The sequence below is a fragment of the Epinephelus lanceolatus genome, chromosome 5 (genome assembly GCF_041903045.1).
Source record: "Epinephelus lanceolatus isolate andai-2023 chromosome 5, ASM4190304v1, whole genome shotgun sequence".
In the NCBI taxonomy this organism is placed as follows: Eukaryota; Metazoa; Chordata; class Actinopteri; order Perciformes; family Serranidae; genus Epinephelus; species Epinephelus lanceolatus.
In genome coordinates, this window is record NC_135738.1 from 46,737,652 (window position 1) to 46,764,132 (window position 26,481).

The 26,481-nt window shown below is 41.7% G+C and overlaps 1 protein-coding gene across 1 annotated transcript in view; it reads left to right on the forward strand.

Moving 5' to 3' along the window:
• smpd3 (sphingomyelin phosphodiesterase 3) overlaps nucleotides 1–26,481 on the forward strand; it is a 106,397-nt gene that overhangs the window by 70,379 nt on the left and 9,537 nt on the right. Inside the window, exons 5-9 of the mRNA XM_033634064.2 lie at nucleotides 2,640–2,715; nucleotides 17,126–17,284; nucleotides 19,035–19,124; nucleotides 22,366–22,429; nucleotides 23,739–23,907. Of these exons, the coding sequence (XP_033489955.1) occupies nucleotides 2,640–2,715; nucleotides 17,126–17,284; nucleotides 19,035–19,124; nucleotides 22,366–22,429; nucleotides 23,739–23,907 (558 nt within the window). The remainder of the gene's footprint in view (nucleotides 1–2,639; nucleotides 2,716–17,125; nucleotides 17,285–19,034; nucleotides 19,125–22,365; nucleotides 22,430–23,738; nucleotides 23,908–26,481) is intronic.

Below are 26,481 nucleotides of genomic sequence, written 5' to 3' on the forward strand. Positions count from 1 at the left end.
CGGTTTCTGACAGTTTGTGCAGAAATTCTTTGGTTATGCAAACCGATTGTTGCAGCAGCTGTCTGGGTGGCTGGTCTCAGACGATCTTGGAGGTGAACATGCTGGATGTGAAGGTCCTGGGCTGGTGTGGTTACACGTGGTCTGCAGTTGTGAGGCCGGTTGGATGTACTGCCAAATTGTCTGAAACACCTTTGGAGACGGCTTATGGTAGAGAAATGAACATTCAGTTCATGGGCAACAGCTCTGGTGGACATTCCTGCAGTCAGCATGCCAATTTCACGCTCCCTCAAAACTTGCAACATCTGTGGCATCGTGCTGTGTGATAAAACTGAACATTTTAGAGTGGCCTTTTATTGTGGCCAGCCTAAGGCACACCTGTGCAATATTCATGCTGTCTAATTAGCATCTTGATATGCCACACTTGTGAGGTGGGATGGATTATCTCGGCAAAGGAGAAGTGCTCACTAACACAGATTTAGACAGATTTGTGAACAATATTTGAGGGAAATGGTCTTTTGCGTGTATAAAAAATGTTTTAGATCTTTGAGTTCAGCTCATGAAAAATGGGAGCAAAAACAAAAGTGTTGCGTTTATATTTTTGTTCAGTGTATATCAGTGTGGTCCAAAGTGGGTGGGCTGACATTGCCATCTCTTGTAGTGATGTGCTTGTGTTTTGTCCACACTAGCACAATTGAGTTGTTTAACAATATTGCTGAACATAAAGATTGTCATAAATTCTGACTCAGTCAACAGGGAATCCAAAGAATGTGTATATAGGAATACAAATGAAAGCAGATACTGTATTTGGATGTTGAATGCTGCAGTAATGACAACAGGGTTCACAGCAGACAGCAGGTTTTCAGCAATGCTCGCTGCATCTTGCCTTTTTGTTGTTGTTGTTGTTGTTGTTGTTGTTGTCGTTGTCGTTGTTTTGCAACATCAATCAGAAATACATGCTAATGTTCCAGCTGCAGTCAGCTGTCAAAGCAAAATCAGAACAGAGAACATGCATAAACATTTTTTTTAAATTACATATACATTTTAAATGCATACAAGATGCCACATCAATATTTTTCACAGGCCGCATTCTAGAATTTGCAGTCCAATTTTTGTTTTGTGTCATGTATACATCTTTAATTTTAAAATACTTTTATTGTTTTTTCCAATACATATATGTTACACACCTTTTCATCCTGATATCCCTCTGATCAGACATCCCTTATTTTCAGTTATGATACTGTATATGCTTTACAGCACACTGCATCCAGAAAAAAACTAAGTGAAGGCAATATGTCATTATTATCGTCCACATTTCATGATTATAAAAATAAAGCTTTTATAATTATGAGATCCATATCTCATCAACCAACAATTACCAACTTTCATCCAGGAGGCTGGTGCTCACTTCCTGTAAGATTGTAAAGCCAAACCCTGTTCTTTTTTCCTACACCCAACCACATGCATGCGTTGGCTAAACAAAACTATGTGCGTTTGTTGTTGAAGGACAAAAACATCAATGTGCGGTGTTATACCAATGTAGTGTGTTTATCTTAAAAGAGACTGGATGAAAACTGTACATTTCCTGTGAAAACAGAAATGTATTTTAAAAACACAATGTATGTGACAGTAGACCAGAACGTCAACAACCAATGCACCCAGGGTATCATGCACATCATATCTCGACATGGAAAATCCATGACCAAACATCGATATGTGACAAGGTCAGAGTGAGAATGTATTGAATGACGGGAAACTTATCTCATAGTTACGCCATTACATAGTTATTAAGTCATTATTACAGGATAACTATCTTATTGTTATGAGTTATAGATTATGGTATATAGAGGATATGGATTGTATCATGCCAAAATTCTCATCATGCATAATTATGGCATAATATGCGTAATAATAATATTATTGCTTAATTTTGACAGAATAAGGAGATCTTTTTCATAGGTAAGAGATCTCACAATCATGAAGACAATCTAGTAATATGAGATACAAATCTTATAATTACAGAAAACTTTGTCCAGTCTTTATGCAAAAGAAAACATCATTCTTGATTATATTTTGTATTATTAATCTGAATCTGCAAAGTAACTAAAGGTATCAAATGAATGCAATGGAGTACAAAGTGCAATATTTCTTTCTGAGATGTAGGGGAGTATAGTAGCAGAACATGAGTAGTACAGTACAGTACATGAATAGATGTACTTACTGTAGTTAAGTACTAGAAAGTTACTTCCCATCCCTGTTTATGAGGTAATATAATGTATATACATAATGATATACTTATGTAATATAGGGATATCATTACTGCAATGGACCTTATTATGAGATAATTACGATCTACAATGCAATGCAGTGCAATGCAAATGCAATTTGCTTCTTTATATTTTCATATGCTACATAGTTTACATTCATTTTCTTGCCTAGCTGCTGTGTAGCACAGCCTAATTGCTACAGATATATTTCTGCTGTAATGACTCTGTTTGCCCAGAGGGATCAATAAAGTTACACCTTGCCATGTATGATCTAATTGTTGCTGTTGTTACCTGACAAGCTTTATATGCACAAACACACTTATTCAGTGGGCTTTGATGTAACATTGTGTCATGTTCGTCTCTGCCTCCCTGCAGGTTCACGTGGGCACCTCCCATCAGGAACAAAGGGTTGTCGGATATATCACGTGTACCCACCTCCACGCCATAGAAGGTACCATTACATGATCCTCTTTCTCTCTCTGTCTTTTCCTGTCTCCCAAACACACACATACACAAGTAAATGCACACATGAATATTCTGATATGATTTCAATGACATTGCTTTTCATTTTCCATGGCTGCTTTATACTAAGAGCGGAGAACATCTCAGCTCTGTGTATGAATGTGTGTGTGAGTGTGTCTCACTTCAACAGCCAGATAGTACAACCACCTAGCTACACACACACACAGCCCTGTGTGTGTGTGTGTTTGTATGTCCAGATAGCTGGATAAATGGGCGCATGAAAACCTCTGTGTGCCTCCTCCTGCTGTTCCCATGGCGACTAGCTCAAGCTGTTTACGGCGTCACAGCCCTATTTATAGCATCTGGTCAATGCCTCCCTCATTTTTTTGTCAAAGACACGTCTCCTCCCCTTTGCCTGCTATTCTGGGCTCTTCCTACGCTTCTCTAAGGCCTAAATATAGCAGTGCCAGGGCTGTTTCTAAAGATACATCAAACATAAAACTTTTTGGGGGGAGGGGAGTGGGATGAGGGGGTAAAACAGGGAGAAAAAATGGGGAGGAGCACAGAGACCTGATTCTTTTCTGAGAGGAAGGAGTTGTTCATTTGTAATCTTTACTGCTTAAAGGGAAGATGCATGATGCAGTCTTGATGTCGTATGCTGTAAAGCCCTCTGAGGCAAATTGTGATTTGTGATATTGGGGTTTATAAATAAAATTGATTGATTGATTGATTGGTTCAATACACAGAACAAATATAGAAGTTAAAACTACACTGACTGTCAGTGGTAAACAACAAGATTGGATTTGCAAGTCCAGTGTGTGACATGTTTCTGTATTGTTGTGTGCTGTTTTTGACTGAGTGTGTGCTGCCAGTAGCCTTGGCAGTACTAGCAACCACGGTACTAAGGGTTTTATCAAAGTGTTTTCTTTTAAATAGAATTTATTTCAGTCTGTCAATAATTGCACATTAACTTAAAAATATCATGGCCTGTCTGCGGGTTCTCATAAGGCTTTACACACATTTTTCATAAGGATAATGTAAACAACTGCTGTATTCGCTGTGTTTAAGTGGTTTACTCATACAACATATTGTTCAAAAGCTATGCTCCTTGTGGTTCGATTGATGCCGACCATTTCAAGATACAACAACCACAGGAGGTTCAGCAAACACTTCTGTCAGACAAATAACAAATAAACAAGCAGCAGTTTATTGTTGCAGTTTTTGTGTGGCTACATTTCTGGCTCTGGCACAGTAAAAGACGTGCCCATTCTTACTTAGGGGCCAGGAAGGCAGTCCTGCCAGGACCCTCTTGTTTTCCTGCTCCTTCTTCTTCTTCTTCTTCTTCTTCTTCTTCTTCTTCTTCTTCTTCTCCCGAGGAAATCCTACTTTCCATGTGCGAAAAATAACCAAACTTTGCACAAAGGTCCAGTCCTATGCCAGATTTGCTCAGCTGCAAATACAAGTCAATAGTCCTGATGCGATTTAATGGAGGCCATGCTGTTTGAGCAACTTAAACATGTTACTCATTAATACCAGTGTTTCCTTGACATTCATTTATTTGAGATGGCCTGCCACGATTAAAACATCTGCTACCGCGTTATGATTTTCTGTTTTTGGAGCTGGACCATTCATTAGCACTGTTGGGATACCATTTGGTTATTTATTGCCCCACACTCTTGGAGCACAGGGCATAGTCTGGGCACGGACAGAGCAGCGGAACATCAGGCAAAGTGAAAGTGAAACTGAACAATTTATTGTGGTCGGTCTAAAAGTTTGCCTCTGCAGCACCTGCTTCTCTTTTCCATTGATCTGATCAGCTCTGATTGGGACAGTCCCCCTGTGACTCAAATCTCCACAAACTGCTGCTGAGATGAAAAAGAACTTATGAAGAGTTACGCCTGTGCTGCGTTCAGTGACCCGCAAAAACCTCCAAATTTAAAGAGGGAACTCGGACTGATACACAAGATTGATCAGAGGTGATACCAGCAATAAAATGATGTTTGTATAAACAGAACAACTGGCAGGGCGGCATCATGGGCAGCACAGGGCCCTATTTCAGAAAGCAAAATTAGTGAAAACTCTGAGTATGTTGAGCCTGAGATGAGGGAAACTCTGAGTTTTCCATTTCACAAAGCCAGTTTAGCGTAACCCTGAGTCAGTTACTATGGCAACTTACTCCACAGGTTTGCTTCATCTAAGCCCGAGGCTAATCGCTCACTGAGCGTGTGGCAGGAAGGAGAAACATGGCGTATCCTTTTCTGATTGAAGTCGTGGACGTTGAGGCACAGTTTATTCAGAGGCTGTTGCATAAGGAGAAGGTGTTTAGCCCCAGTTTGAATTTCTCCCCAAAAGAGTGTCTTTATAAAAGATACAATTTCACCTCACACTCTATCATTTATCTAACAATCTGTTCCACTGTTATATCAAATATTACACATCGTGGATTTACATTATCATCAGAGCAAATTTTATGCATTGCCCTTTGATTCTTCTGCAGTGACAGTTTTCTTTATAACATCAGAGACAATGAACACATCAGCAAAACAGCGGTTTGTCAGGTAGTAACAAAAGTGACTCTGGCTCTGAAAGGACCTTTGCTTTATGCAACATGTAACAAGTTTTCTGGTGCTGAGAGTAGTTGATCCACAGGTAGCATCCTCCAAAGTCCCATAAAAGAAGGCAGCATTGCTCATCTGCATTTGGAGAAGCTAGTGGAACAAGACTGTTAGTCCATAATTCATCTGTATAGTGACTAAATAACTAATCATGCTTATTACTTTGGCACTCGAGGATTTTTTGTTGAGTTAAAAAGTAAAAAATATTGTGTTATTTAGCTCTAAATAAACATCATCCAAGGCAAGTTTTCCTCACTCAGAAGTTTTGACACACACAAAGCCAAGCTGAAACACACACACACACACACAGACAAATGTACAGCAAACACACCCCCACAACCCCCAGCTTCATCTAAATGATTCAGTAACACAAAGAAAAAAAAACCATTACATTTCATATTTGAGTTGGAGCTGAGAGTAATCAAAGCCAAAGCCACCTACTCACCCACCAGTATCTTGACACCTCTTTGTTTCTCACACTTTACACTATGTGGCTGTTATTTCTCTCTCACGCGCTCCTGCCTGCCGCCTCCTTCTAATCACCTCCCCCTTCTCTCTCTACGTCCAATTTATCAGATGTACTGGCAGGGCTGGACAGAGGAAAACACTGCCAAAGCGAAATAGCACCACAAGTGACTTGATATAATGCCACTGACAAGATGCCTTTAGTAACATAATAGATACAGTTCATAGCTCAGTAAATAATTGACATGAGGAAATTCAATTCAGTTCAATTCAATTTTATATATAAAGCCCAATATCACAAACCTCAGGAAGAGCAACAGAGGAGGGATCCCTCTTCCAGGACGGACAGACCTAATAGATGTCGTACAGAACAGATCAACATAATAAATTTACAGTAATCTGTATGACAAAAACAGATGCTGAAACAGATGCTGACGTAGTAAGATGGCGGGCTGGTTTGAGCCTGGAGCAGAGCGTTGCTAACATTTACTTCGACAAAAAGTTCTTAGTAATTCCTCTGAAAAGCTTGACTAAGGGTGATAAGAGACTAAGCAGCACGGGGAGCAAGCGAGTCCTTTGGTGTAATTGTAACTGCCTCGTATTTGAATAAAACACACATTTGTAGCCTACGAGGAAGCGGTGGAGGGATGGCGTCTGCGCCGCGCGGTGGCAAAACAACTCGCTCTAACCCAGGAAGCAACCCGAACCCCAGAGAACCCAACAAGGTATCGACTCCTCCCGGGGGGTGTTGACTTGTGCCACTGACGTCGACACATCGACAAATCAACTTTTCTGTTAAAGCCCTACTGAACACTATTACAAACAGAAGTGGCTATGAGGTTTTCCAGGTCAGTTGTAAAAGACTAAGGACAAGGCTTTCAAAGGAATTATAATCTAGTTTAGGTTTAGGGCTGATTAATAAACTAGAGCTGAAAATGGCTGCAACACCCCCTCCTCGGCCGCTGCCTCAAGGAATGTGGGTATTATTATGACTGCCAATTATTTACGAAGCTCACATTACTTGCTGGACACCACCTGGACAGCCAGCGATTGAATGATGACATGCGGCTAAACATCTCATCAGTGGTCAGATTTTGGAGGGGTCCAGAGAAAACTAGGGGGTTTTATTAGTTCTATTCCTATAAGTAATTCACTCTTTCTCACTGTAATGCATAGTAAACCTACATTACTTTTTTTTTGTCGTTTGCACTGTAAACCCCAGTCCATCCATGACACAAAACTTTAATGTGAAGTCTACACAGATGACACTCATTCCTTGTGAGCCTGACATCATTTTTTTATGTTAGGGCAACAATTGACTTGCCGACTTGAGTTTTTAGTTAATTTGACAAAAATTTATAAAGCCAGTTTCACATAATTAGTTTAAGGCCAATGAACAACATCATCATAGTGCACTTAACATATTGTGGCATGTTGGGGCTAAATGGGTGGAGTTTCCCAGCATGCCATCAGACTATGGGCTCTGGTTTCGCAGACCGGGCGAGGCGGGGGCGCAGCGCACCTGCGCTTCGCCAACTGCGTCCCTCCTACCTGCGCAAGTCGGAAAGAGGGAGGAGAGAAGGCGTGGAGTGGGTTTTACACAGCCGATTCACATCACACCAATCAAATGAGCCCCTCTCCTCACCCTTAAATGCGCCGCGCGAAGGCGTAATGAGAGTTGACTCAATTCGCCATGGCAGAAGAGAGCAGCAGCGTCAGACGGCCAAACTTCTCCCAGGAGGAAACTGATGTTTTGGTCCGGGAGGTCCAAGCTCGCAGTGTCTGAATATATGGAACTGTGAGCAGACCTCCACGGGTTGATGATGCAAAGAGGAGGTCACCACAATTGTAAATCAATGTTGCGTTTCTCTCGTGCGCGCATACGCTCTCTCTTTCTCTGTCGCAGTCTCACTCTGTTTCTTTTCTTTTGACTTTTCTAAGATGGCAGATGCTGAATATATACTCCCTATCTGATGCTGTGGCTGTTTGTGGTTGGCTGAGAGGGATGTGAACTCATTAGTTTGCAGCTGTGTTAATCAAATCAGGTTGGGTTTCCATTACGCGTGCCAAACATGCCAAACGGTGCCAGTCCCCTTTGATCTGACATCAGATGTGACGGGACAGTCGATATAGAGATACATTTATGTGCTGATTGCAGATAGTTGCATTGAATAGTGGTTTTTTGGGTATTTATTGCATCATTAATGTGCCTGATATTCTGGAAACCTGCCTGTGAGGTTTTGGTGTCGTGTGCGCACTGTCCGCCGGTCAGCCAAACTTCGGCTTACACCGGCTGCGCTCCGCCTGCACTGACAGTAGACCTGGTTTCAGCTGGAGAGCTTTTAGCGCACCTTTGGCGAAGCCTTTTGGCACAAAACTGTCACTGCGCCAAGCTGGATCTGTCGACACCTCCCCCTGCTGCGCCGCCACACCCATCTCAGTGCACCTTGGGCTGCCAAACTACCAAACTGAGCGCGCCTCGGGTTGCGCTGCTCAAAACTAGCTCTGCACGGGGTTCGCCACCCTGCGCCGCGCCGGGAAACTAGAGCCCAATATGTTTAAGGCTAGAAGCAAAAGAAAACTGTGTTTAAATGTGTGGTAGATCACTCAGGTTACCCATTATGCAGTGATTAATGTTTATGTTTTTCATAATGTTTCTAATGGGTTACAGTCGTATACACAGGTGGTGACATTCGGCCTGTGTGGATATTAGAGTGTCATTTAGGTAAAATAAAGGGCACTACCTGGTTCAGAATTCATTTCTTTGCCTTATTCTTGCAATAAGGAAACTTCAGCTTGTCACAGTGTATTTTTGTAGTTCAATGAAATGTTCAATGGCTGGGTTTCTGGGTAGCGGGGGAGTGCAATGATGAATGTGTTGGTCGAAGGCAGGAATGCAGGAGGGATCCCGGGAGTGAGACAGAGTGGGGGAGTTGTCTCTTCATGAACTCTGCTTCGGATGGAGCCCCCACTGGTTCCTGTATGCAGAAAGGAGCAGAAACAAAAATGTAGGATGCAAGAAGGGATTGGGCAGGTGGGATATGAGAAATGCGTAGAAGAGAAAGAGAATGCATCAGGTATACTTAAATACTTCTGGGGAGAAATGGGATGTATTCAGGGTGTGGTCTTTGTTCCCAAACCTAGTTTATAAAACTACAGGTTTATTGCATATGATGGGTTATGGGTTCAGAGGAATGTGTGAAGGGGTGAGGACCAAGGGATTAGAGAATGAAAGGATACAGATGGAAGGATGATAGGATGTACAATGAAGGGAGTAGGGCTGAGATGGAGGAAGATGATCTGCTCTGGCGACCCCTAAAGGGAGCAGCCGAAAGATGAAGAAAATTAGCCTAGCGGCTAGTGGAGTTTTTTCTTTCCTCATATGAAGCAAGGGCAACAGCAACATTTAACAATGGTAATGTTATAAAATTCGTCTCAATTACAACTCACAAGGTTTGCCGACAAAACAACTGTCTAATACTAAATATGTTGTCCCCACAAATACAACATGCTAACGTTATTAACATAAGCCTATGACATTTTACATTGCATAAATTAGCCTAGCAGCTAGCAGTACACTCTCTATTCATATAAAGTCTGGATAAATCATACACAGGACTTAAAATGCCATTTTGTGGGGGCTTTTTTGTCTTATAAAATAAACAAGAGGTCTGCTTTGCCGAGACGTGAGGTTACATTTCTGAGCAGGTCCACGTCAGGCTCAGGTCAGGCTATGACATAGGGTACACATCTACCCAGAGCCTATGCTGAAGATACATTGTCGATTTGATGCATATGTATAAATACTGCTTAAGGAGAATTATCTTGTTTAATATTATTATTTGCACTCCTTCTCTGTTGGTTGGGAGTATAAGCAGCTTGCATTGAAACACAAAATTTGGTTCAATTACAACTCACAAGGTTCACCAACAAAACAACTGTCTTATACTAAACACATTTTCCCCACAAAACACTAATGATGGGACCTAAGCCTTAACAACTGCCATATTGATAGTAAAGGCTGATGGATTTCAGAGTTCTTGACATAGCAGAGGTTGACTATTCATTCACTCTTGTGCAATATTAAACAAACAGCAGGTATGATTCCTGTTGGGATTCACAGAACCAAAGATGATTTGTCATTTGTTAAAATCTAAACTGGACATGTGAAGGCTTCTCTTCTCTCCATGATCTTTGTTCCTCAGACAAAGAGATCTATTTCTCACCTCAGTGAAACACAAGTCTCAAAACTGTCTGTCTGTCTGCTCCCTTCAGACAGTCTTTCAGTTACTCTGGAGCTGCTGAGCTCACACCTCTTCGTCCTGAGCTGTGGACCAGCCCAGAGGTGCCCAGACAGGCCTTCTCTTTCTCCTAGGCTGCCAACAAGCTCAGACCCTTTCTCACTGCCCTTACCACTAAAGGGAGGGCAATTGCTCACAGACTGTCTTAATCTGAACCATGAAGTTAGAGGTGCAAGCACAAGGTTTGCGAGCAACTTTTCAGCAACAAGGAGAACCAAGTTGAGTTAGCACCCCAGCGTCTAACTCTGCAAGGACCCCGAGCGACCAGCTTCCTCAGATCTTCACCTTTGGAACAAGGGACACAACAAAGACTGCATCTGGAACCACAGCTCTTTCCCGCCTTCCTCTGCCAGCTAACGCCGGAATTCCACTGGATGCATGTCTGTTGCGGAACGGCTGCGCTGGTTATCCGCTGCATGCTCCGCCGTCCGTCAACACCCACCGGCTGCGTTTGCTGTGTGGAGCGGTGCAGCTCGAGGACCCACGAGATCTCGCGAATTCATGCATAATCGCGTGATATAACAAGATGTAGTTTCTATAAACAGAACCACAACACCAGAGGAGTAGTAGAAAAGACATATTGGTGCACCTCCATGATTAACATCTCCTTGTCCATGGTGTCAACGGGGTGAAATGACATCTGAAAATAATATTATCTGCTGTGAACACCGTGTATTTTATTTTGAAAATTAACCGGATGTTTTATTTTGTTTCTGTGCACCACTTCCTGCCCCACACAATGTGCTCGGTGCTGAATTGCTGCAATTTGCTCCGGCGTCCGGAAAAAATAGAAGTCCTGCGTATCTGTTGTGGAGGGCTCTGGAACGCCGCAGCTGTGACGGAGCCGGAACACAGCACAGCCAGTGGAAGCACACACATTGACTACAATTGAAATGTATCAGCTCCGCTACCGTTCCAGAGCAAATTTACAGTCGTAAATTCCCGCCCTAATCTTTCGTGCCTGTTGGTGTTGTAGTTACCCTCCTCTACAGGAAGCTACCCCCACAGTGAGGGCCAGCACATTCTTTTGTTAGGCTAGTGTACTCACAAGTTAGACTTAAAGATGCCTGCCAAGCAACACCATAGCCAACTACACATTGATTTTTGTACTAAGACAACCTGTTTTATCCTCAGTCTCCTTTCAAGAACTAACAATGGAGAACCCCAGTTTATCTCTTCCATTGCACACAGCCTAAACCCTGGCTGTCCTGAACTCATCAGCAGATTGAGTCCCAGTGAGTGCAATAAAGGGATAAACTCTCTATTCAGTGACCACTGTGATGCACAGACTGCATCCAATGGTACATTGTTAAAATGCTTGCTTCTGATCTTCCACAGGCAAACCACCCTTGCATTTCAGAGCAAAGCAGCTCTAGAGATGAGACTGATTTCTTTAACTGGCTATCATTTTTACCCTTACGGGAATGGTGCCCCATGAGGTGATTTAATGTTAATTAAGTCACATTATTTAACATAATTATTCATTATTATTAATAATTATTGATTATTTCCGATAACCATATTACAACATTAATGGTGTCCCCTTGGTGAGGCCTAATATTGTTGTTCCCCAACATAATTGGTGCCTCTGTGTGACTCCCTAATTTATGTTCCCTACATTCCAAATATATTTATTCACAAAGAAAACGAGCAACAAAACACACAAATTCTAACTAACTAACTAACTAACTAACTAACTAACTAACTATATATATACAAGCATGGGTGTGTATATGTGTATGTGTGTGTGTGTGTGTGTGTGTGTGTGTGTGTGTATGTCTCTGTGTGTGAGAGAGAGAGAGACAGAGAGAGACAAAGGGTGCGTGTGTGAAACAAAGGGCCGTCTGGCCTACAAAACAAAATGGCTGACAATGGAGAACTACAAGATGGCCAAATCAAAGATGACTTTAGATCGGGGAAGGTTTTGTCTGAGCATGTAGTCAGGACAAAGTCAAAGGAAAAGAAGCGGGAACTTTGAGTTGCCTCTTTGGGTGTAACTAACATCACTTAGCTTTGGTTAAGCCAACTAACCAATAACCTAACTGCAAACAATCACAACAATAACTCAATAACCAGCATTAAATCACAATTGGCAAAGTTTAACAGTCTTGCTTAACCTGTACAGCTGCAATAATGCTATGCCAACTTGTTACATTACCAATCCTTGAATGGATGGAAGGAAGAGTTGCTTTGTGGTGTGCTGCTTTTGTTAGCCAGCACATGAAGGCTGGAAAGAGCTGTGGTTCCAGGTGCGGGCTTTGTTGTGTCCTTCTTCCAAAGGTGCAGATCCAAAGAGGCCGGTCACTCGGTGTGCTTGCAGAGTTAGACGTTGGGGTGCTAACTCAACTTGGTTCTCTTTGTTGCTGGAAAGATATTTGCAAACCTTGTGTTTGGCACACTAACTTCTCTGGTCGCCAGGTTCTGCTCCTGTTGTGGGCATGCAGGGGTGTGAAAATGGGAGAAGGGCATAGCAGGTCCTCCTGCTTCCATCCTACCTCAGTTGTGGTCCAGGAGAAAGAGAGCAAGAGTCTGAGTCAGAGCCGGTTAGAAGCTAAGGAGAAAGAGCAAAGAATCTGAGTAAGAGAGTCGGTCAGCGGCTCAGGAGAAAGAGCAACAAAAAGGCAAGTGCCCCCTTCAGTGGTTCAAGCTGCAAGATTGTAGAAGTTTCTCCTTAAGTTTGCTTGGTGACATCACAGAGTGACATGTCACTTTGTCAGTAGTGTCCAATCAGGTTTGAAGGCTGGGTCTCTCACTTAAAGAGGCAAAAGATAGGATTCAGGTTTTTTTAGCTTGGCGCCACCTAGCGTCAGCGGTGTTGCTCACACTGTCGCAACGACCAAATTGGCCATGGTGATCAGAGATAATCAATGAAATGTAGGCTGTAAAGCCACCGGTATACCTTTATGTATATGTAGAATGAGAAGGTGTGTGTAATGCAAATAATTATACCAGAATGCACAGTACCAGTATAAACAACTCACAGTAAAGTATACCAATGTGTACAGTATCAGTACAAACAACAGAAGACACGTAAGGGATAATGTATAGTGAGCCGATGACAGTTGAAAAATAACTCCCGACAGTTTATCATGTGATAATTTATCCCAGGGAGCATATGATAATTTATCCCGCTTAGAACATGGCTTACTACTAAAACATTCAAATGTTACAGCTGGCATCAATATTATTAAATTGCTGGCAGAGTGTACTGACACAGGAGAGGCATTCACCAGACAAACTGCGGCCGTTTTCTGGAGCAGAGGAGAGGATTTTACTCCACTTTTCCCGGTCAGAGATGCTGGGTGCCCAGTAGCTGCGAATGCATGTTGCTATGGCGTCCCTAGCAACAAAGCAGCAGAGCAGCGGTGATATCTCAAGAAATAAACATTGCAGAATTTTGTTGATTGACCAATCAGAATCAAGTATTTATGAGTGCCATGTTCTAAAGTGGAATTATATTAATATGCACATGTAAACAGTCCCGATTCTAGAATAAACGGTACCGTATGGAAACGATGTGGCCGGTTGGAGCTCAAATTGAATGGGAAAAACAGTTCAGTGTTACTGTTCACTTACCTGGGTGATGTCCATTGATAGCTGCCTCCGTGAGAAGAGAACAGAAGGAAGGGAGGCGGGTACCACTGTCCGAGGGCTGCCGTAGAATGGCAATGAGGATGTCGGCCGACCAACACTCGCTACCCGGTCCCTGGTTGCGGCGATTTGCAATGCTGACCAGCTAGGAATTAACTAGCAGCCAGTACAGTACAGTCCTCTCTCGTCTAGCTAACATTTAGCCGTGTTACTTGGGGTCCATGTCATTGGTTCGACAGCCCATTGGTCCAACATCCCATTAGTCCGACTGTCCGCGGTGCTGAACGGCTCGCGGCGGGCGTATGGTGCGCCGTGACCAGCTTGAGGCGGAGCAGGCTCACGGCTTATGTGTTTGTCACTTTCTTTTTCATTTTAACCCACACCATGATCTTTTCCTGACCCTAACCAATTGGTTTTTGTGCCTAAACCTAACCAGACCTTAACCACAGGGCATGATGATGATTTCGGAACGGACTTCGGAACAATGAGTTTAATATGGTCGGAACAATGGGCAGTTCCCATTACTTACTGATCCACTAGAAGGAAAGCTAGCTGGACATTGGTTTTCAATCAATCAATCAATCAATTTTATTTATAAAGCCCAATATCACAAATCACAATTTGCCTCACAGGGCTTTACAGCATACGACATCCCTCTGTCCTTATGACCCTCGCAGCAGATAAGGAAAAACTCCCCAAAAAAACCCCTTTAACGGGGAAAAAAAACAGTAGAAACCTCAGGAAGAGCAACTGAGGAGGGATCCCTCTTCCAGGACGGACAGCCGTGCAATAGATGTCGTACAGAACAGATTAGCATAATAAATTAACAGTAATCCGTATGACACAATGAGACAGAGAGAGAGAGAGAGAGAGAGAGAGAGAGAGAGAAAGAGAGAGATGCAGGTAATGACAGTAGCTTACAACAACATTATTGAAAGTAATAATATTATAGTTATAGTTCTGGCTACTGTGGTACAATATGTTGAAAGTATGTATTAATATCTGGCAGTATACATGTGTGACAATAGTCATATATGTATAATAACAGTAGAAGTATGACTAATGACTAATGATGGCAGCAGCAGCAGGAGGCATCTGGCAGGACCATGGCAGCAGCACAACCACACACGTCACGCTGTCCAGGCACCGCTGCGATAGGCGTTTTGAAGCCTCTTTGGTCACGGAGCTCCCTACATCTCTTTAACGCCTGACTGAGGTTTACTCTTGTTTTTCCTCTTCTTTTATCACTCTCCTTTTTGCTCTTCTTTGCCTCCTCAGACAGAGGAGCTTGTTTTCTTTTGCTAGGCCGTTTTTCACTTGTCTCCAAACTTTGCCCGTCTGCCATTGTGCTCGTGACTGAACTATCTCATGCCCAACTCCTCATAAGGACCAGCTCCAGTCCCTGATTGGCTGACCAGAAGCTTATTGCAAAGACTGCAAAGCCACTAAGTAACCAATGTAAACGCTGATAGTCTGATTTTACTGTGGCCACTACCCTGTGCAACCCACATTATTTTCATAATGATATATTTAGGAAAATATGCTATCTGTTGCCTCTTTAAGCCCTTTTTAGATAGGAGTTGTGCAAATTTGCAGGAAAACCCAATCAGTCTTTTTTCAGCATTGGCAGTATAAAAACAAAATCGGGGAGTGCAGCAAAATACCGCCTACCTACTTTTGTTTATACAGAATGTGCCTTTTTTGGGGCAATGGGGGGCGTGAGCAAGTAACAAAACGTATAGCCCAGCATGTGACGTAAACAGTGACGTGGGAGGGAAGCCGCAGCTGGTCAGTCCTTCGGCAATTCTCTCGTAAGTCGGACCATTCTTTACCGTTCCTGTCATCTGATGGTTAATGGCCTCTTCGTTTGCGAGGATAAGGACAGCGCACAATTCCTTGTCTCCTCAGTTGCCTATCTTTACAGTGTCTGTCAGGTTTGCGTTTTCCTCTTGCTACTAGCTGCTCGCAAATTCCTGCTATCACCTGTTTCCTCTTTATCTACCAGCAGTGGGTTGCACGTGCGCTGTCATCAACAGCTCCTCCCACAAGTCTTCAACAGCCCCTCCCGTTGCGGAGGGCTGCTTCGGTCTGTTTAAACTAAAAGGGTTCCGCCAATATGACTACCCTATGAGGCGGAAAATTGGGCACCTCGGATCAACTCACCAATCCGGCTCTGTGTGTATAAACGCTCACAGCTTGCTGGCAAAACAGCCCATCTGGCAGTGTAAAAGGGGCTTTCAATGTTAGAATGAGGCATCCTGTGGAGATGTGTGCCATCCTGAACATGCGGTTTTGGCCACCTTTTCTGATGGCAAGGCCCAGAGAAGAAACCTTTACATGTACAGCTTGACAAATGCTAAATCATCTGTAGTCCCGTAAATCCCAGCGCCAACATTATTAGCATAAGACTATGAAATTTTACATTGCATAAATTAGCCCAGTGGCTAGCAGAGTTTTTCTCTACCCATATGAGGTCAGGATAAATCACACACAGGACTTAAAATTCTGTTGGGGGCTTTATTGTTTTCACAATGTATTGTTTCTCATCTGTGAAATAAAATTTAATAAAATCTTCATCTCCATTAAGGGAAATAATTTTCAGCCTTCAAAAACAGACAGGAGGTCTGCGTTGCCATGACATGTAGTTACATTTCTGGGGAGTTGCACATCAGGCTACACCATAGGGTATGCAATTATACAGAGCCTACTCTGTAGGTACAGCATTAATTTGTCCCGCTTTAGGCTGCAGCCCACCTGTGACCCTGTATCAGGATAAGCAGTTACAGGTAATAAGTGAACCATCAACATGTTGGCAAACAGCAATTCAAACATCCAGTGGACAAGAAACCAACATTAGCATTCACTTGAGGTTGTGTTTCTGGCCACACCTTTAGCTGCTTAATCCTTCATTACGTTCACCAGCTAGTCTCCGATTGCGTCTGTCTGCTGTTTGCTGTGGACAGTGAGTCTTTCCAAGCCTTTTCACTGCCAACAGCTGCCTGGTGTTGCTGAAAATAAGAATGATGAGTGTAATAAACCAAAACAGTAGGGATCTGCAGAGTTGATGATAATTCTCTGTGGGGTTTGTTGCTACAAGTGACCCCTCTCAAATTACACGTGTCCTGTTGTATTGTATTATACAGTATATCTTTCTATACTCTGTCATACCATATTGTATCCTATCCAGAGGTGTTATATCATAGCATATTATATGTTATTTTCACAGTTTCTCACACAGTGAAACATGCAGTTGAGTTTTTAATAATACCCAGGCTTGCACTCTATCCTCTCCCTCCTTTGTACATCAGTTTCATTCAGACATGGTTGAATGACTTTATGGGAAACTTTTTGTGTTCATTTGCTTTCTGTCTCCTTTCCCCTGCTTTGACCCTCTCTCTACCACTACACACACTGCACTGTCTACCAGGTGATGCATCTGTGCGTTGTGAGCAGCTCGACCTGTTGCTCCAGTGGGGGGCTGAGTTTCGCCAATCCTCATCCCAAACACCTGAAGGAGAGAAGGAGGAAGAGCTGGTTGCCTTTGATGTCATCCTGGGAGACCTCAACTTTGATAACTGCTCTTCAGGTATGATGTTGTCTGGGCTTAATAAATATTTTCCAAACGTTACGGTTTATTTTATGCTGATGAGTCCAAACACCAACATGGTGAACGTTTCGTTTCTTAATAACTCTTCCATCCTGATGACATATGAAATCCAAGAAGCAGTAAATACCTGTCTATAATGTGTCATTTATAAAAGTATTAGTGCAGCGCCCATTCAAACACATGCCTGTTCAGAGCGGCCGACTACTTGGCCTGTGTTTCTTGAGAATTGCTTGCAGTTGAAGGCAAATTTAGTCTGCCGTTGTTAAAGTGTTTTATGGCTGGTGGCTCGTAAGATTAACCATGTTTTTGTAAAAAAAAAAAAAAAACCTGAGTGATGTTAGGTTACAATAGCTTGTGTCAGTGCATTTATCAGTGGTTGGAGGGCTTCTGGCTTTAGGAGCAAATAGTGGTGCATGTCTGAAAATTGTGTGTGTTTGCTGTGTGTATTACCCTTTAGTAACCACTGATAACTGAAACAACTGTCTTGTAGAAATATAGTTCATATTAATACCATAGCTACAAGTGTGCTAACCTTTCTGTGAGGGAGATAATTCATTGATATATCTGAAAGTGAAAAGTGTAATACTGTTTTTGACAGAAGCATGATGGTATGATTCCAGTGATGACTGTTTTAATATTTCAGCCAGCCTGGTAACAGCATAAACCTTTCTGTGAGAAATACAGTTGATGTCATTAGCTACCACTAATAAATGCACCAGTCTCTCCAACATCACTGATTTTTCTTACACAAACTATGCTTTTTCTTACTCACTGCCAGTGACAAAACACTTTTAATTTAACTGATTAAATTTGCCATCAGCTGCTTAGGGGCTAATGTTTATTTCAGGAATGCCCCAAGGTAGAACTTCTCTCTTGGGCAGGATGAAATGCACAAGCACTGATAGGAGCCATCTAATGGCCAAAGTGAGAGACAGGGTTTTGTCAGTTGTTATCTAATATGGTTTGCTGCTTGGATCAGCTAACATTTAAATTCACTGGAATTATGGAACAATTATTTCACATGCTAAGAATCACCCATTATTATGTATCACCTTCTGTAAAGGTTATCTTTTGTCCCAGTCACTGGATATCTTGTAGTCCTGAAATTTGTCCTACATCCAAGAGGCTTCATTAGTTGTAGTACTAATCAATGAAAATGTTTTTTAGATAAAAGACAAATTTCAGTTACTTGAAATTAAGTGTATAAGATTAAAGTGGATTAAGTATTATCTAGCATTTTGATTGTTTTTGTTTGTTTTTTGTTTTTCTCCATGTTAGAATTCCGTCAGTGTTCATTTTTTAGGAGGGTTATTAATTTCCCTTTCAGTTACCAGTGAGAATGACAGTTGTATTTTGTATTTCTAATACAATCTGAAGGAGACTTCTTACTGTCCATGTTGTCATACAGTACCACATTTAGGTAAAATTATCATGCATTTCATAGTTTGTTTGTAGGTAAAATCAGCAATAGCACGTCAAAAAGAAAACAAAAAATTCAATATTGGCTTTCTGCTGAAATTTATTTTATTTTTTCATTTCTGAGAATAATATTGGAAGTGAAAGTATATATTAATTTTATCCAGAGAGGAATGTGTTTGCTTTAGTATTACATGCTGTTGTCAGGCAGTGATTAGTGAGAAAGATGACTCAGGGATATGTTTGGATCGCTTTTCTAATGTATAGACTAAAGCTGTGATTCTACTGTGTGTGTTCTCTTATGTTTTTCTAGAGGACAAGCTGGAACAGCAGCATGCACTTTTTACTCATTACAAGGACCCATGTCGCCTGGGGCCAGGGGAGGACAAACCATGGGCTCTGGGTAACAATACGCACACACAAGCACAGTCACATGTTCCTCTAGGGACACAGAGGGACATCACATATCCTGTAGTTCTAATCTATCTAATACATGCATGCCCTCACAGATCAAACTTTAGGAACATAGACACCAACACCAAAACTGATCCTCAAAAAGTATTGTTACATTATGTTCTAAAAGCTTTACACACATAAGCTCAGTGGTGATCCATACAGTGTACACAGAGTAGAGTAGACTAATCTGGCTCGATCTGGCTAAATGAGGATGCACCCACTGTATGAATTAAAATGCACCTAGTACAGCATGTTGATACATGGGCATTAGTGACGTAAAGACTGGAGGGTTTTCGTCTGGATGTGAGGCGTTATTTAGGCCAGCGGTATTTTGGGGACAGAGTGGGCAGGGCAGAGTGAAAGGGCTGAGAGAAGGGCTTATTTATTTGGACAGGGACATTTTGCGTGGCTAGCCAGGGGAACAGGTCTGCACCTCCCATTTGGTCGCTATTAGACAGGAGGAGAAGACGGAGGCAAGAAAAGAAGAATGGATCAATGAAAGAAAAGATAGACAGATTATCCCATTTCATAAAGCTTATCCAAAGAAGATTAGACCTAAATGAATACAATAGCAAGGCTTAGAAAGGCAGGGAGAGAGCCAGGCTGCCAGTAACTGTCACATGTTGTTCGGAGTGTGTGGATACATTTCATGATATTTGCTGAACTCTGAGAGCTCTGGGAATCTTCTAATGCTGACCACCCAGCCAGCCCAACACACAGACAACCTTGAGGGCCTGTGCTGTATTTTAATCATGTGGGAATTATGGCTAGCCTGGGGCCACTTGATAGTTAAAAAGCAGCGAGATGGAATTAAAATCGCACCTTTGAAGCTGTGAAAATTAAAGGTTTCAGTCAAAATCTCTCACCATTGATCATCTCTCCCATTGATAACTGACACAGCTCTTTTGGTGATGCATTCGAGTTCATGTTTGATGGCAGATTAAACATGTCAACCACAAACCAAAAACCCAACAAGTGCAGTAACTGTGGCTGGTGTGAAATATTTATCTTCTTGCCTACACATGTGCTACAGCTTGTCGGTGATGGTGGAAGTGGAATCTCATGTATACCTATACTTTTCCAGAGAAGAGCTCCCAACAATTGTGAATTGGCTGCAGTAACTTCAGAGAGCTGCTTCCTTCAAATGGAGCATTTTACACACATCCTGCCCACAGCCTCACATCCTCTTTGTCAAAAGGATCTCTGAGTGCCCATCTCTCTCTGGCTGTTATATTTCACTGGCTAACAGTTGTGTTTTGAGGACCATTAAGACAGAGATACAGTACAGTATATGCTCTTACCACAAAGTGTGCACACGCCTCCTTTGCCACACTAAAAAAAAGCTAAGCTGTACTTTTAGATCAGCTGTCCTCAAGACAAAGCTGGTCGTCACAGTGAGGAGGAGGAAAGCATAAAGCATACAAGATAGATCACTAAATATACAGAAATGTAAAACAGCTATAGCTATATTAGCAGGTGTGTTGCTGCAAGTAAAAAAACATGTAATGGAGATGAAGTATAAGGTTATCTATCTGAATATTAGTACCAACAATTGCTCAAAAGATGACCCAGATTACAGTCACATGCCTCCCATCTCTGTGAAAGCATGGCTCAGAAGTTTGGTGTTTTTCAGTGGTGAAAACAGGCAATGGGTGAAGTGTGAACTCTGACCATTTTTATACTTACTCACCTGGCCAATCACTGCAGAGATCTTTAATGATTGTTGGATAGTCACATTAAGACCCACCCACCACTTTCAATGCTCATTAATACTCCCATAGATCTGTTTGAAACGTAGATGTCACTGCCCTCATCCTTCCATACTTCCTTTATGATGGTAGAGATACAGCCAATAGATGGCATTAGAGGGTGGACTCAAAAGTTTTCTGGAACAACAAATGAGGTGAAGGTGGAGGAGGACATAATATTGTACCTTTTAACAGAGGTAGCATTTAGCAGGCAGTGGTCTGTGAGGCCATTAAATCCATCCCAACATGTGGCTGGTGAATTCTTTTCACTATATTACCAATTTGTTCTCTTTCACCTTTATTTAAATTTCTTTGTCCTACTACAGTCATAGCTCGCTTAAACTAAGATACATTGCCTCCATGATCTGCGGTGGCACTGCTCAGTTTCGTCCGTATCTGTAAGCTTTCAGAAAAGGTGCACAAATATTGATGAAATCAACTCAGAGTACAGACAGAAGGCTCTGTCTGTCTCTTTATCTAACGTCGAGCATAAATGAGCCCTCAGCCTGACAGAAGAGCACTTCTATCTTTGGGTGTCCTTCACTGAACTCAAGAAAGTTCTCACTTGACACTAGTTAGATATAGTTGGTTCTTCATTCAACCTGTATTAGTACTGTAAAATGAGAGGAGGTATAAGAATCCTGCACTGGGTTGGGTACACTATTATCAAGCCGCAATTCCTTTTATTTTGAAAGTCAATGAAACAAGTTGAACCTTTGACTCCATAGTCACATTCATCACCGACATGGAGGACTTCAGCTATTAAATTTTCCAGCCCGAGGATGAGGTGGCAGCCTATATTGAGTTCAAGACACCCAAGGAGGATCCTATTTAGGTTTGATGCGGTGGAAGGAGCATGCTAAAATGTTTCCTAACCTGGCAGTAAATGTGCAAAATGTTTTTGCCATCCTGGCATCGAGTGCAGCCAGTGAAACAGACTTTTCCTCTGCTGGATTTGTAATTCAAGAACTGAGAATCCAGCTTAATGTGAGTGACTATAGCCTGTGTGTGTTTAATCACAGATGCAGGTCGGGGCTTGGGACTTTTATTAACAGGTGCAGGTGGGTATGGCTTTGACTTAGACATAATGAAGGGTAAAGGGTCAGTTCTGGTATTGAGCTTCAGGTGTGGCAGGCGTGGATTTTTAAAAATGGACCTGTGTAGGACTGTAAGAATGACTCTTGATTGAAAGGGCTCTTTTATGCTCGATGTCAAATACAGAGATGAACCGAGCCTTCCGCTTGGACTATTTATGCACCTTTTCTAAAAGCTTACAGATACGGATGACATGGAGCAGCACCACCGGAGATCGTGGAGGTAGCACAGCAAATTACGACCAAAGGCGATGACAAAGAAGTGGAGCCAGAGACTAATCGGTGAAAATGATAAGAAACATGAGTTTGTCTGCACTGTGATGCATTTTAATGTGTCATTCAACAGGTACTTTACTGGATCCCAGTGGCCTTTATGACGACGAGGTCAGTTCACCTGAAAGTTTACAGAAGTAAGTCACATACACTAACTTGTTTTCTTCACTTAGAATACCATTGACATGCACTGACTTACACTCATTCACATTCAACCACTACATGCTTTAATCCCGGTATACACTGTTTATATTGGGCTGTCCCAGACAAAAGATGACCAACATCAAAGAAATGTGGCGATATCTTTGGTCGTGGCTCTAAAACAGTGGTCCTACATCGCACAGTGAGAGAGGTTCAAGGATGGCTGTTGTCATGGTTTTGCAATCAAAGACAGCCTGGGATAAAATTCTGACAGTGTCGAAAATTTGTAATGACCATCTCATGGTGACAATCTATGTCTACTGACCAACAGAAATGCAGCATGAAATGACGCACTGATTATCATGACAGCGCGAAATGCTAGTACATGCTAATAAATACATACTTTGAGCTCTTGTTGCACAACCACAACCGCATCCACATTCTCCTCCCCCTTTTCCTCTTCAGACTTTTTCAACACATAAATGCCACTATAGCAAGGGCTTCATTCATGTTTGTTTTTATTTTTCTCTTACCACTACAGCAGCGTACATGGATGATGCACAACAATGACGTTCTGTTCTTGCATATTGATGATCATGGACGTACGTCCTGGCATGGAATTCAGTAGGCACTGTTGTCATACAGTCTGCATACATCAAACTTGATGTCATACCCAAGTGTATTAGATCCATGTCGCATAGTGTAGCTGCACTAAACTTATAAGATTGCTACAATCTCACAGTCTGTAGGAGGCTTTAGACCAACCCTTATCTAATTCAAATGTCTTAACCCTAAGATTTAGATTTAGAGTGGGTCCCTCATTCATTCTCTAACTTAACATCAACAGTAGCATCTCTAACTCAATTATTGTAATGATATTAACAGATTGTAATATCTTTGACAGAAATGAGATGTCACTCAGAAGCTGCAGAATTGCCTAACCATTTCTGACATTATGCTGTATATGCTGTATTACAGGAGCTGCATTCTACCAGAAGTGAATGTGTAGGGATTATACTGACAGTGCCTTCCACTAGTTTGCAAAAGATGTTTGTGGATGCCACAAGAATGTAACATTGCAACTCTACATCCTGGCCGATAGCTGACCTTTGACATAAGCACTCCACTCCACTATTTCTGGTCTCTTCTTTTTACCACAGATGGTCACAGTATATATCTGACTGCCTTTGAACGCTTGTTGTTTTATTACTAGCTGTGTTTTGACTGCAGTGCAATTCCAGGGCTACATCCTTTGTCAAACCATCGGTTTTCTGATCCCTTCCCATTTCTGTTTGTGTCTGTCAGAGTGATGGAGAACGAGGAGGGGAGAAAGGAGTACCTGGTGTTTCCTCCCAGTAAGAGCCAGTGTCCTGCCAGCAGTCAGAAGGGGAGGAAGATCCCACTGAAGGGCAACGGACGCCGGATTGACTACATGCTCTACAGCGATGAGGGCCTGCAGCAAGACTGGAAACTGGTATGTTTTGGTGAAGGATGATGGGAAAATTAAATAAAAACATTAAGACCAAATATGTAAAATTTATTTAACCTTTAATCATTCAGTTTTTCCCTTTTGTTTCCCTTGAGAAGCTTTAAAGAACTTTAAAGTCACACACCAGCTACCCTCCTCCTCTGATAAGTAAAGAATAGTTCCTTATTAGCAATGCCTGAAAAAATAAGCACAATACCAGGCATGTTTTTTTTTTATCTGTCATCTTATACATCATCTCACAACCCTTCAGATTGTTCTCATTACCCCCTTTGAATTGGAACCACTATTCTAAACCAAAAAACAACTGCTCTATTTGATATTAGTGTACTGAAATAGCCTGTATCTCCAGTGGCAATGTATGTCAAAAATTTCAGCAGGGCTACTCCAGTTAGTTGGTGAAAATCTTACCGTGCATGTACTACAGTATGTGGCAGAAACATGAAGACAGCAAAATGGATTTTGAAATCAAACATGGCACATTGGTTGCATTCTGTGCAGTAGCTAGCTAGGGGTTGAAAGACCTCCTTTGTGGATAAAATGAATATAAAACCTTAGATACACATCAAAGAGACCAGACTGGGAATTTGAAGCTATTTTGCAGTATGAGGCGCATAGTGTGCGACAAGTCAGGAGCAGCAGACAAGGGATCCTAACACTGGTTTGGAATCAGATTTCCCATTTTACCATCATATATGTATTAAAAAAACAATCAATTTAACTAAAAGGGTGAAATATTGTGTTTTCATTCACAGAAAATTAATGCAGGAACTGTGTTAAATTTTGTGTACCATTTTCTTGTCAGCAAGGCGGTGATCTGCCTTATTCCGCCCCCGTTAATTTTGTGATGACAGGACACTCGTCAGCGCTCATTTTCCTGAGCCATGTCAAACATGACTGCACACCAGTGAAGTGATCTCATACAACAGAAGAATGTTTTACTTATTAAACGAATAAAAAGATTTAAAGATATTACAGTTAGAGAGGAGAATAATAAAACACAGCTACACTGCAGGGGGGTGGACGAGGGCAGCACTGTCATGGGTGCCTGTCTGTGTGAGGGATTGGAGAGGATTGGAAAACCAAATCACATCATTTCCATAGAGCATGTCTGTCTCCTGTCCTCTCTCTGACTTGCTCTGTCTGTCAAACTACAGCCACCTTATGCCACCTTGTGTTAGAATGGAGTTACTGTAACACTTGGACTGATGACTTGACACTGATTGGCACGTGAAAATCATTCAATATATAGTTTTTTTTTTTGCCTCCTCAAGAACAAACCTCAAATCCCATTTCTTTACCCATGAATTGGCCATCTGTTAATTCACCTGAGGGCACTCTGCAAAGACTAAATGTAATTTTGTCACCTGATTAACAGTGTGAATTTTGGCAGCTATTTCAGATTTAGTCTTAGTCTTTACATGAAAATACATATAAGTTATAATCACATTTTAGTCATAGTTTTAGTCTAGTTTTAGTTAACTACAATTGACAAATTATAGTCAACTTTTAGTCATTTCTCTTAGTCAAAAATGTTTTTTATTCTCTTTAAACTAATTCATTTAGATTTATACAGGTGTCAGATATCAAGGTAACAGGTTGTATGAAAATTTAATTCAGGCATAAGTGTTCACTACAGCCACAAATAATTTCTACACACATCCAAACCTGCATTTCTCCATTAGAGTTGTTGACAGGTTTAAAGGGTGATTCATGAGCACACAATGAAGCGGGATTTCTGCATTTAATCGACGGCATAACCTAATTGAATTGAATTTAATTTAATTTATCCTTAATTGTTGTAGAGGGACAATGTACATTAATGAACATTTTAAAAATAAAATGTAAATGCACCCAATTGTAGCCAAAAGGCTAATTTCCATTGGCAGTCCCCCTGCCAGAAGGAACACGGCTAAGTGACCTGGTAAAAAAACAAAACAAATTACAGTAACAGAAATACACGTCATAGGTCAATTAGTTGTTCTGCTGCCAATTTTTCAATAACTTTGGACATTACAGGAAGTATGCTAATTAGTCTATAATTTGATACAGAGTAAGGGTCAGCATTCTTAAAAATGGGAACAACAGCTGCAGGTTTCCAGTATTCAGGGAAACTCCCCTGGCCCTGAGTAAATGAAATGTTAACAATGTGTGTAATAGGTTTCGTCAATAAACAGGCAAGATCCTTGATCATAGCAGAGTCCATCTCATATACATCCTTTGACCATTTGGGTTTGAGTGAGTCAATCACCTTCACTACTTGACTTTCAGACACTCTTTCTAAATTGAAGATGGGCGCAGCAGGATTTGGTGCCGTGACACTGTACTGCTGGTGTAAGGGAAAACTGTTGGTAATAGTAGCTACAGATTCTACAAAATAACCATTTAGGGCTTGTGGTGGCAAAACTACTATTTAATGAACAGTTTAAAGAAAAGTCTTCACACGTTGGCTGTCTTTCTTGAGTTTTAATAAGCTTTCATGAATGGAGACACTCACACATACAACAGCATGAACAGTTAGTCAGTGAATGCCTAGCAAGTCCTCTCACCCTGCTATCTTTA